The following is a 13,739-nucleotide window of genomic DNA, read 5'->3' on the forward strand; positions in this document are numbered from 1 at the left end:
TGAGTTCCATATTCCCCGGAAGGGGTAAGGGCACACACACATGTGTGTGTGCATGCATGAGTATGTGTGAATGCTCACGTGTGTGTGCATATGTGTTCGTGTTATCTCTGACAGCAATGTGGAGGATGGATAGGAGGATGAGAGGGCCAAGAACAGGGACTCAAAAAGAAGTTGAGTACTGGGGCCACTATTGCAATAGTCTAGGAGAACAGATCTAAAGGTGAGTTAGGGTAACACCAGCGAAGACAAGGGAAGAGGTTTGGGCTTATCCAAAAGAATTGTCAACTGAAAGTGAGTGATTAAAATAAAGGAGAGGAATTTAGGATGATAATCATGTTCCTAAACTGGGAGGAAAATGGTGCCATTCTGACTCTGAGGTGCTTGCTTTTATGAATATCCAAGTTAAGGTGTCAAGCAGGCAATGATGTGTGAATTCAAAGCTCCAGAGAGTGGACTCCACTGGATAGAAAGGTCTGGCATGACTGTTGACATTACCAGCAGATATGCCCAGTTAGACAGGGTTTATGGAGTGAAAGCAGAGATGTGGGTAGGGTCATGGGGATCACCAGAACCTAAGGAAAGGACAAGGAAAGAGGAGCCAGTGAATGAGACTTGAAGGAATGAATGGTCAAAGAGACAGGAGGAGAATTGACTGGGAGTCATCGTTGACCTTGGCAAGGTAAGTTTAAAGGGAGCTGTGGGACATGAGCCAGTTAGGGGAGGGGAAGTAGTAAAGATGTTCTAACTACGGGCAAATCTTATTAGAAGTTTAACTGAGAGAGAACACTATGGGTCAGTAGCTGGAGGAGAATACAGGATCAAGGGATGGGAATAACACATACCTTCTTACACATTTACCTGGTTTTACGCTGGTTCATCTTAACTAGCACCAACTCACAAATAAGTGGCATCAGTAATTCTGAATATATCAGAAACAGTATCCTCTAGAATACTAAATGCCAAATATTAAATATAATTCAAACATCTAAGGGATTTTTTTCCTTAAATTATCAGATGATGTTAAATATGGCTTATGAAAAATTATTTCATTTTTTCCCATAAGTTGAAAAAGATAAATATTGGATGAACATTTTATATTTGGTTGACACTTTCTTCTTTTTTACCTTTAAAATAAATAGCGATCTTCCTTCATATGATCTTCCAATAGAAAACATATGAATAAGGCCTGAATGAGTTTTATTCAGATGATGCATCCAACTCTGAATCTAAAAGCAGATAAATAAAAACCACGTCAGACTCTCTTACAGTAATGGGGCTTTTAGAGAATAAAGGTAACAAAAATGACAGCAGTAGGTCTCAGAATTCAAAGAGTATATATTAAATACAAAATGAAAAAAAACAATTTCCTCTACTTAATTTTTTTGGGATACTTAAAATTTTACATTTTATTTTCTGCCTTTATAGATAGCTTATGTCTTGGTTATGGTTCCCTCTTTAAAGCATATCTTCTACTGCCAAATGTCATTAATATCTTGCTGACACTGTTTTGTGGAAAATTAATTGATGTGTTCTGGTTTCTTCTTAAAAAAATCAGAATTTATTTCCATTTTCCCACAGATATTTAAGAGAGAGAGAAAAATTTAAATCCACTTTATGAAAACTATCCAAACCACTTGAAAGTGGTATTCAAATTCCATATATTGTAATTTCCCACAGAACAGAAGATGCTAAGAAAAAGTTATTATCGTTTGCATTTAAACATTATTCTACTTAGCCACATGTTGGAGGACAACTCTGAATAGTCCCTCCAGTGACAGTGATATATTTGTCTCCATCCCTCTCACATGCTTATCTGTCATCAGGAGAAGGTATATTTGAAATGGATGAATAAGGTGCTTAGAAAGATGGTAACATTTCTGACTTATAAGCCCTATAAGGGATAAAGAAGTAACACAAAAGCATCTCACTGTTCCATGATGTAAAAGAGTTTGTATTCAAGAAAAAAATATATATTTTGGAACGTATATTTTTTCTTTTCTTCCTATTCCTATTTAATCTAATGATCAGGTTCATATATATATGTGAATATATATACACACATTTGTGTACATATCTGTATTCATTTTATTTTTGAAATTTGACTTTTTTCTAGTACATTTTAAGAGCACTGCTGTGTGCCAAGTTATCTAAAACATTTCTACTGCTTTCAGCTTCTAAAAGGTATATCGAGACATAAAATATGTGAAAAGAGTTTTGGAAAGGAGTTATCATCAACAGAACCAAAAATATTCTTAATAATAGAACAGGATCTTGTTAATTTTGGTGTCTGCTGATCCTTTGTTCAATTCAGGGAACATAGAAAATGTATATATTTATTCATTCTGTCAACAACTTATCTATTTTAAAGCCTCTATTTACCTGCCCTTGGGGATATAGTGGCAGATGAGAAAAAAAATAGTCTGCCTTCCTGGAACTTGCAACTTAGTAGGAATGAAGGGCACCTATCAAATAATCCTATAACGACACAACTAAGAACTGTGAAAGGTAATATCCATATGTTATGGGATGTGTGATGTTGGAGGGTAGTGGGCAGAGGGGTTGGATCCAGTCTGGAAGAACAGAAACTGCTACTTGATTGCTTAAAGCTGAAATTTGAAGAATGACAAGTTGTCAGGTGAGCAGTAAAGGATGTGGTTGGTGGTGAGGATGAGGTTGCTGTGAGTTTTCTGGGTAGAATATATAACAGCATGTTCAAAGGTTCAGAGGTGCCACTAGTGAGGATTGGCCTTTGGGAGTTCTCAGCTTTGCAAGGGTGTAGGGAAAGTCTCAAGTCTCAAAGTGTTACCTTTAAACTCTGGCTAGTTCTACTTTCATGGCTTTTCAGTTAAGGCCTCGATAACTATCATTTTAACATTACCTCAGTCTTCCATTGTACTCCTATGTCTTTTGTAGAAGTTGGCTGGGTAAATCAAGTGAAATTTAAATTATTTTGCTACTTCTTTTGTAGCAGTGAAAGGGTCAGTGGAAGAAATGAGTGAATCGAGGTACTGAGGTCATGTAAGAGTTCTATACATTCTTCCCAGAGCAATTGTCTCTGTCTTTATGCTTCTTTCCCAATACTTAACCCTAAATATCAAAGATGAACTTGTAAAAAAGCAATAAAAACTCCTATGATTACACACTTCTTCTAAGGAGTGGTACACTTCATAATTATATTCAGACAGGGATCTTCTGTTTCTCTGGGTTGGCAAACTGTTTCCATTTTCCAGCACTTTCTGAAGATCTTCTACGAGAATCCTGGATTTGAAATAATAGACATTATGAAAAGTAAATTGAAATGATGCAAAAATCATGCAACATCAAAAAATTAGATACATAAGGAATGAACAAGTAACACAGAAGTGTCCCAGTGTTCCATAATGTGAAAGGAAAAAGAAGGATGCCAAGAATGACGATTCTAAAAATACCAAATGTTGAGAAAATGTTCTTTTTTGGGAAATAAAAATGATTAAATAAATGGTAGAATGAATTTGAAGTGTAACATTGTAGGCAGATGTCCCCAAATAATGTAGCACTGTAACAACAGCTACCCTTGAGTGAGCAGCTAAAAACAGCCAAACAATGGCTATGAGCACTTAGACTAGGGGCCATAGCAAGGTGGGCTGTGTATTTGATGTACATAATCTAAGTGACCGTATATAGTGGACTCGATTATCTCCATTTTATAAAAGGGGAACCTGAAATTCAAAGGGATTAAGAGTTTGCCAGTATCAGACCTCTTTGGTCAATGCAGAGCCAGAATTTGAACAAGGAATGTGCACATAAATTCTAATCTTGCAACTCCAACTCTAGTGTGACATGATGCAAACTGAGCAAGCCTAGGCTACTCCTTCACTCCTCTCCTTATCTTCTTTCTTGCTGTTTCTGTCTGTTCATGTCCCTTTCTTCACGGAGACACTGTTTTCAGGTCATCACTCAGAACATCTGACCTAAGATGCAGAGAGGAAAGGGAGGGAACAGAAGTTACAGTTCTCAAGAATAAGCTGAAGAAATTCCCAGAGTTGGAAAAAGCCATCTTGCTACATGCCAGTATCAAGAATGCCAAGAGAAGACAAGCTCAGCTAGTCAGAGTGAGTGCACTGAGAAACTAAGGGTTGAGGCTGGGGTGGGGGACACAGGCTCAGCCTAATGGGTGGAGCCAGGTCCAGGTGGAGTCATCAGTGTTCTTGATGTCTAATCTAGATGCAGACTTGTCTTTCCAAGACTCGCTGGTCACCAGTTACTACAGTGCTGTGAAGTTATAATGCGCTGCATTCATTTGCAATAGTTAAAGATATTTAAGAGCCCTTCACTGATTTTTCAGGGCTTAGAAGATGGCTAAAAAGCTTTGCTGCATGTTTTCTCTTCCAAAACAATCTGTTCCTTAAAAAGTTTAAATATTATCAGAACATTTTTAAAGACTGATTTAAGTAAGCCTTAAAATTAAAAAAAATATTAATTAAAAATAATTAATAATTAATCAATTAAAATATTAATCAATTAAAACATTTTTTTATAATCTGATGGGTAAATACTTTTTTGGTCCATGATGGAACTACATTTACTTGGGGGTCACGGTGATTTACTCAGTTGTTATTTATCGAGCACCTGCCATGGACAAAACCCCTAATCAGGAGTTGATCATTGGTTTATTGTTCTTTTTGTTTCAGTTTTGTACTTTAAAGCTGGAAACATTCCAGGAATCAAGACGAGAGGTAAAGTGGCACAAAGCTCGGTAAATTTTCTTGGCAGCTGCTTGCAGTGGCTCAAAATATGAGTGGAACATTAAATTTCAGCCTAAACACCATCAGTGTTAGTGTTTTCTATTTTCCCAAAGATGAAAAGTTGCAGATGGTTAGGTGCATGGGCTAAAGAACCTTACCATATTGCAGAGACAAGTCTTTGGAGCCAAATGAGCTAGCTCTGTCAATGTCTGAGTTTCCTTGTGTTAATAGAGAACCTGAATAGTGAAAAAGGAAGCTATCTTGCTGCCTACCACTGTCAAGAATGCCAAGAATAGAGAAGCTCAGCTAGTCAAGGTGAGAGCACTTAGAAATTAAAGGCTGAGGCCAGGGCAAGGGATGCCAGGTTCTTTGCAATGGATGAAACGAGCAGCAGGTGGAGTCACCCTGTGGGTTTGATTAAGAAGGTGGCTATAAATCGTTCTCATATTCCAGTTACTGCAGGCAACCTTCAAGTATGTTTTTCTTCCAGGATGATTTCTCTCGGCTGCTTTTATTTTTCTATCCCAAGAAACCAAGGAAAAAAAAAAAAACGTAGATAGATTTGCCAAAGCCAGCAATCTACACAAGGCTCTCCTTCTGAATGCACAGTTGAAAAGGTCCGTGGTACTTTGTTACAGCAATCCCAGCACAATAATTCAAGTCTCTGTTCAGTCACTTAGGACTATACTCTCACACAGGGTATAAAAGGCCAACTTTAAATTAAAAAATAGTTGTAATATAGCTGACACAGAGCCATTTTCCTTGTCAAGTACTGGACTGGAAACCAGCAATATTGACGAGAAAGCTGCGAAATGGAGTACTAAAAAAAAAAAAATCTTTTAAACTGTTGTGTTTTCTTAGTTTTTTTTTTTAATATTTCATTATGATTCCTACTCCAATTGGGTACATTTCTATAATATATCTGGAACAATGAGAAACTTTACAAATTTTGTAATTCAATATAAAACCATCTCCTAGAAGCTTCCAGCATCGGGAAGGGCCCTCAAAATAGAAATTTTGATGCCAATTTTCACAGGAATTTATTAAGTGACTGAACTTTTTATGCAGAATGAGTCATCTCATGGAGAGGAGGATTGATCACCTGGGGACCAGACATGTGGTGTCACATTATCTGTGCTTTAAAGATCACTCTAATGATACCTTATATATAGTTTGTACAGAATAAATGATAATCTTTGGAAAATACCCCAGACTACAATAATAAAAGTCAATTAAAATGATCTCTACCTATCGTGCCCAAGGAATTTAATTCACTCTTAAGTGTTATTATCTTGGGACCAACAAAATGAATAATTTTAAATGATTGTTCTTCCTGAGGAGACAACTGATTTAAAACACTCATTTTTTTTTTAAGGCTCTATTCTCTGTGACACAAAGTATGACATTTTTTTTCTGTATCAGTTCCACATGACCTATATTTAATGGTAGGAAATGGAGACTTGTTAAACTAACTGATATATTCTTTTCTATTGAACAATAATTAATGAAGCATGTAGGTTGTCACTGGCACCTATGGATATAATTGCCAAGCTCTTTCCTGCCAGGCATTCAGAGAATCAAAGCACGGCGTCAAAGCAGCAGCACCGACTAAAATGTGTCCAATATGAACAATAGTTTTATGCACAGCTGTGATTCTTTTCTAGAAGCACAAATAAAATGCCTTTCTGCAAAAAGCTTATTGGTACTTTAATAGGTTGTAAATATCTTTCCGGCAGGGCAGTATTTGTGTGGATCAGGGATGTCACTGTCATTTTGCACCTTTTGTCCCAGGTTTCCAGAGAGCCTGGGGCATTCAACATTGATTCACAGAGCCATCAGCCCACCCCATGTCTTCCCACACACTATCAGAAACCTGTGTGCCAGTTTTGACAGTACTTAGCCTGCTAAGAAGGTGGGGTACTTGAGGGTGTGAGATCATTATGCCCCTCAGGCCCCAAATATCCCAGTGAAGGGTAAGCTACGCTCTGGTCTCATTAATTCACTATACTGCATTTCTTTTCCTCAAATCCTCTGCGGGCACTGTTTCTCTCAACCACCCCCTTTACCCTGTGCCCACTGGAGTCTCTCTTATGTTGTAAACAAATTCCTACATTCTCCAGTATCTTCAGAGAACTCTCTCTTTTCATACCAAAAATTCGGCACTTTCTTTTGTGGATTTTTACTCAATACACCCTTCCTACTTATCATGGGGCCCAAAGGGAGGGAGGTCAGGGTTCTCCTGGACACCATTTTGCTTTCCCATTAATCTCCTCACTTCTGGGCAGAGCTCACGCCATTCCTTGTTGCTTTCCTCTAACTCTTGGCTCTGTCCTTCACCTCTAATCTTACCACCAGCTAAGGAGATTCAAGACTGCTATGGCCATTCTCTGGTGAGGTAGTCCTTTTATTCTTCTTCTTCTTTTTTTAAAATGTATTCTAATTGGTTATACAGGACAGAAGAATGCATTTTGACACATCATACATAAATGGAGTATAACTGTCATTCTTCTGGTTGTACATGGTTGTAGAATCATGCCAGTTGTGTAATCATATATACACATAGGGTAATAATGTCCGATTCACTCTACTATCCTTCCTCCCCTTCTCCCTCCCCTCCTTTCACTCTCCTCTGTCTAATCCAAAGTACCTCTATTCTTCCCTAGTGCCCCCAGCCCCTTATTGTGAATTATCATCCACACTGCATCCAGTTCAGTGATTTTCCACCCCAAATTCCATTCCAGCCATCTCCTTCATGGCTAATGCCTGGATTTTGTCACCAGCCATAAGCTTTTTAACCTAGAATTCATAACATCCAACAGCCCACATTTTGTCAAAACTTCCTTCCTTCCCACTGTTACTCTCAGTCACACTATACTTGTTTTCAATATAATGACCTTCGCGCCATTTTTGATTTTCCATTTTGTTCCATGATTCTTCCTAGATTCTTCTCTCTCCTTATCCTGATTAGACCCCAATGAATGAATACTTGATCAAGTGTCTCCCTGGGAGTCTTGACTTCTTTGCCATCCTGACTTTTCCTTGATCTTATCCGACAAAATAGCACCTTTATATCAGTTCTCTATTCTCGCCTCTCTTCTCAGTTTTATTGGTTCTTACCTTGGTTTTTCTCTTGCCAACACTCTTTAAAAACAGTGTCTTCACTTGTGCTAGATTATTTTGCTTCTTACTTCATCCAGAAACTTTTAAACTATGATCTCCTTCAATGCATGGACTTTCCTTTCTGCAACCTTAGGTAAACCCACATGTACTTCTTGAATCTTAGAAGATGAGGTAACCTTCCTATCGTTCAAACTCATCCCTGCACCTGTGCATTCTCTCTGGCATGATTGACATCTCCCTCCCTTCTGGTTGTTCCCCTCAGCTCACAGACATGAGAAAATTCCCCCCCTCTCACCTAAATCCCAAATCTTCCAAACAGTCACTAATCCTTTGTGGTCACTTCCTCTTCTCTGCTCCTCTCCTATTCTGATTGCTAAGAGCTGTAGTCTGCTCGGTTGCTCAAGATCTTCTCCCTGTTCACTTCTTCTATCCCTAATAACTGAATCTCATCATTAGTGTTAGCAACACAATTTCCATTGCCAAATCCCAAGGAGCCTGCTCAGTTCCTTCTTGCTGGAAGTCACTGTAGTACTTGGCCCCATGACCCTTCCCTCTGATTTGATTCCTCTGACTATCTCCTACTTGCTCTCTTATTGTGTTGATTCCTTTTAATATCCAACCTGTTTCAAATCTGTCTACTTAGTTAGCTTTTCCAAGCTAGACAACTTGGAGTTATCCTTTGATGTCTCCCTTTCCCATCTACCATTCAATCAGTGGAGAGTCCAGGTGGTTTGACTTCTGGATTTTTTTTTAAATGTTCTCTTCATCTTGCTACTCTGGTCTTAACTCAGGGCCTCCCCAGTCTTGCTGGGACCATTGCTGTCATCTCCTCTTGCCCCTCTACTTCCACAGACACGTGACTCTTTTGCTTATATCCTCTAATAGATCAGCACCATGGATAAGATAAGGTATGGGCTCCTTTCTGCTACACATACACCGTCTACCCCTTAATCTCCTGCTGTCTCTCCTGCACCTTTTCTTTCTGCTCTCTGACTTACACTGTATTTCTATGCTGCTTCTTCCTTTACTTGCATTGTTCCCTCTGCATGCCAGGTCCCGAGTCTCATTCTAGGTCTGGCTGACACAACTCCTGTAGGAAGCCTTTTCCTCCTCTTCCTTCCCATAAGTCCTCCAGACATTGTTAGGTTGCTCTCTTTTCTTCACTGGAAAAAGAGTCTGTGTGGACAATGATCACTTAGTGGCAACAGTGAAATGACATATATGGCGGTTCCTATTCCCTTTTAACCCAGTAAGTTCATCCAAGGTGAATATTTTCCATGTTAGTTTTCTCAAAATGAAAAGCTATTTAAACCATTCCTGTAAGCACTTGATAATCTGAATACAATGATCATTCATTTGATTTCATACAAATGAATTTTGTAGCACATGAAAAGGAAGAGCTTACTTGTACTGGATGTTGGCTTCTTGTAAGAAGGCTAACAGGGCTCGGGAAGCATTTTGAGAAATATGGACATCGGTAACTGTTCCCTCTGTTACATAGGAGATACTGCTGGGCTGCCACAGGTCCACCTGTAGTGCAGGAACCAACCTATAATTCATATTCAATGTAGGTGGGGAAAAATCCATGTCACAATATAAACACATTATCTTGTTTGAACACAATAACACCAAATATATTTCAGGATGAGATTCAATACTCATATCATCAGGGTGAAACTTCTATCTGAATTTGAACTTAGGCTCCAGATTGTATCATACTCATAGAGAATTTGATTATAATTTATGAGTAATAGTTCAAAGAACAATACATTAAAGCAACAAGGTAAAAATGAGATCAAATAGTTTTAAGCCTAGCTTAAACATTGTTTTTAAATTATTTATTGTGTAAATATTTGAATGAGAAAGAGAAAGATATAAATTAGCCTTCTTCCTGACTTAGAAGAATTGGGGTGGCATTGACAACATTTGGTAATTTTTCTTTTTATTTTATTTTGGTGGTTCTGGAGATGGAATCCAGGGCCTTGCACATGTCAGTCAATTGCTCTATTAGAGCTACCTCCCCACTCCAGTTTTTGGCATTTCTAAGTGGTCCATTCTCCAGGTGTCTTCTACTTAATTTGCACGTCAAATCAACCCTCCCTTCTTGGGAAGGCCTTGGTAGCTAGGACAGTTCTCCCTGTCCTTGTTCCTAGAGAACCTTGTGCTTCTTTCATTATATAACTTGTCACCAGAATGTAAGCTCCTTGAGGGTGAAGGATTTGTCCACTTGATTACTACCCAGAAAAGTACCTTGTGCATATTAGCAACTCAGTCATTATTTGTTGCACAAGTATAGACGTCCCCCCACTCCACCAAGTAATTGCTAGGTTCACTACATATTCAGTATTTTGCAGGAAAGCAGGAGTCACATCCATTTACCTTCTGTGAACCCAGTGCCATGGACAGTGTAATGTACCTGGCAGGAACTCTACTTTCATCAAAAGAATAATAGAACCCTTCTGGGAGAGAGAAGAGCATTATCTTTTGCAGGAGCTTAGAGACATATTTTCAGTTAGGCACAGTTTATCTTTATAGCCCTGTTTCTGTCTTTCCCTGTCTGCTTTGGGTTTCCCCTTCCTATATCTTGGTTCTTGGTCCTACTGCAGGGCCTTGATGTCTGCTAAGCCCTTATCTGGTAGCTTTAGTTACTTGCCTTCACTCTGTTAGGGAACCCTAGGAGGCCAAAAGTACTTTGTGATTCAAAGAAGTAAATGGATGTAACGGTATAATCCAATCTGAAACAGTGAAACCAGGCTTTTATTTTTGGGACAAAGAGTCTACCTGTTTCCTTTTAAATAGCTGACTCCTTCATTAACTTGCAAGGGCAAATCTGACTCAGCTAACAAGCCAGTCCAACGTTCATTGGAAAACAGAAGTGTGGGGATGGAAGGGATGCTGAGAGGTCATTTGATCCATCTGTCAGCCCTTGGGCAAGGATAAATCTAAGACTGCACCAGACTGTCCCCAATAGATACTCTAAACCACATCTTTGAATTCTCCAAAAGGAGGAGAATTGACAACATTTTAATTTAACTCATTTTTATATTTACAAGGTTGTCAGACATTTTTCTTAATCTTTTATGCTACCATACAATTTCATTTTTTTTCTAGTTCCATTCTTCAATGAGGAATGGCTGGGTTTTTTTTTTTTTTGCCTTTGTGAGATAAACATGTTGGTATCTTTCAGTTTTCTTTGTATATTAGATTTTCTAATCCTTTAATCATCTTTGGGTTTTGCCTTCTAAAGCCATGATAGAGTCAGATTTTTTTATATTAAGGGAAGAAGTTTGATGCCATCTCTTAATGGCTGTGAAGAGCAGGAAATTGGACTGTAGTCATGGTGTAGAGAGCCACAGGTACCTAAAATAACATGAATTACCACTCTGTAGATGAGTCTGTAAGTGAAATTATCTGGGGTGCATGCTAAAATAAGAATCCCTATCCCACAGGAAAGAATAACTTCTGAATAGAAAGGTCCCATGGAAGTAGCACACCCTATAGCAAGACCTGGAAAAGACTTCCTAGGGAACTAATATATCAAAAAGCAGTGGTCTAAAGGATGACCAACAAAAATAACATCTTAAAAAATCAGCAATTGTATTTTTCTGTGATGTTAGGAAAGTAAATTAATATTAACTGTTAGTTTTTCTCCAGTAATACTTTGGGGAAAGGGATAAGTAACATGGATATTTTAGTCTGGTGGTAGGCACGTACCTATATCAAGATACAGGAGGCAGCAACAATCATCTGAAGTTGGAAAAGTGCCACCTTCTTTATGGACATTTCTAGTCCTTTAAAAAACACCCTGGGGTAGGAGTTAGTTGTAGATACATTTAATGAATTAGAAGACTCAGGTTCATGAGGATCCAATCAGTTTCTTAAGGAAGAACTACTATAAATGGCTAATAGCAATTATACCAAACTCCAGTGCCCATAACTTAGTGACCCAATAAGTGCCTTCCCTCTGAAAATAATCCAGAAGAATCAGCATCTGACCACTTCCTGACTTTGTGTTTGTGGGGGTCTGGTCAGTGAGTCTTATACCCAGGTTTTTCCTGTGGGGTTTTTGTTCTATAAATCAATAATCAGATATTTCAAAGTTCTAGTCAGCCCAGTGTAGGCAGGTTACCATAGTCATTTCCTTAAGGTCTGCACATCTGATAAGTGGTTCTGAACTGCAAACTGTGTGACATTGGGTTATGACATAATAAAAATATCAATGGCTTTGTCAGAATGGCTGAGGCCTGTTTGCTAAACATTCCAGATCATTACTGTAAACAGCCACCAAATGCTCCACAGGAAAGCTCACTCCTTTGTGGAGACTTCTGTCCTAGCAACCAGTCATATATATTCAGATCCATTTAAGAGGTTGGAGTTTATTGTCATTGTCATGTGTATAGACTTTGGAATCCAACAATACTGGGCTGGAATTTCCAATCTGGCAGCAGCAGTTGCATCACTTTTGGGGAAGTTTTTAACATTCCTAAGCCTTAGTTTCCTTATCTGAAATGTGAAAATTTTAATGTCACCTACAGTCTCTTTTGGAGAGTTAATTGGAAAAACATAAGTAAAATAGATAGTAATGAGTCTAATATATAGTAAGAATTCAAAAAACATACAATTACCCTGATACCAAAACTAGACAAGAATACAACAGAAAAAGACAACTGTAGACCAGTATCCTTGACAAACGTAAATGTAAAATTTGTGAACAAAATACTAACAAATTGAATCTAATAGCATATCAAGAAGATTGTACACTCATGATCAAGCTGGATTTTCCCCAGGGTTGGAAGGATGGTTCAATATATTCTAATCAATAAATAGTACACAACATCAAAAGAATGAAAAAGAGAAAATCATATGATCATATCAATAGATGCAACAAAAACATTTGAGAAAATTCAATATCCCTTCAAGAAAAAAACACTGAACAAGTCAGGAATAGAAGGAATGTATTCCAACATAATAAAGGCCATCTATGACAAATTCACAGCCAACTTTGCATTGAATTGTGGAAGCTAAAAGTGTTTCCTCTAAGATCGGGAACAAGATGAGAATGTCTACTTTCACTGCTCCTATTCAACATAGAACTAAAAGATTTAGCCAGAGAAAGTTGGTAAAATAAAGAAATAAAAGGTATACAAATAGAAATGGAGGAAGCCAAATTATCCATTTGCAGATGATTGGATTCTATATATTGAAAAAAATCAAGACTCCACCAAAAGTCCATTAGAACTGATAAATGAATTCATAGTAAAGTTGGAGGATACAAAACCAACATACAAAAATCAGTAGCATTTTTATGCACCAATAACAAGTTTACTGACAAAGAAATCATGAAGGTGATCTCATTCACAGTTACTATAAACCAAACCAACCAAAAACAAAAAAAACCAAAAAACCACACACACACACACACACACACACACACACACACACACCAAAACCTTAGTAATAAATCAAGACAGCAAAAGACCTCTACAATGAAAATTACAAAACACTGATGAAAAAATTTGAAGACACACATGCACACAAATGGAAAGACTTCACATATTCATGGATTGAAAGGATATTGTTAAAATGTCCACATTTTCCAAAACAGTTTGTAAATTTGATGCAATACCCATCAAAAATACCAATGTCATTCTTCATAGACCTAAAAAACACAATCTAAGATTCATATAGAAGCACCAAGACCTCAAATAGATGAGGCAATCTTGCACAAAAAGAACAAAGCTGGAGCACCACAATATTGATTTCAATACACACCACTGAGACATATTAACCAAATAGCATGGCATTACCATAAACACACAAATACCCTATGGAAGAGATTAGAGATTTTAGAAATAAACTCACATATCTACAGCCAACTGATTTTGACAAATATAT

At 37.8% G+C, this 13,739-nt stretch overlaps 1 protein-coding gene across 1 annotated transcript in view; it reads right to left on the bottom strand.

Moving 5' to 3' along the window:
* The window catches only part of Cpa6 (carboxypeptidase A6), a 293,552-nt gene that overhangs the window by 84,815 nt on the left and 194,998 nt on the right, over positions 1 to 13,739 (bottom strand). The window contains exons 3-5 of the mRNA XM_027932848.2: positions 9,250 to 9,374; positions 3,144 to 3,258; positions 1,125 to 1,226 (exon numbers count right to left, since the gene is read on the bottom strand). Coding sequence (XP_027788649.2) covers positions 1,125 to 1,226; positions 3,144 to 3,258; positions 9,250 to 9,374 — 342 coding nt within the window. The remainder of the gene's footprint in view (positions 1 to 1,124; positions 1,227 to 3,143; positions 3,259 to 9,249; positions 9,375 to 13,739) is intronic.

This window comes from Marmota flaviventris, chromosome 15 (assembly GCF_047511675.1).
Source record: "Marmota flaviventris isolate mMarFla1 chromosome 15, mMarFla1.hap1, whole genome shotgun sequence".
NCBI classification, from domain to species: Eukaryota; Metazoa; Chordata; class Mammalia; order Rodentia; family Sciuridae; genus Marmota; species Marmota flaviventris.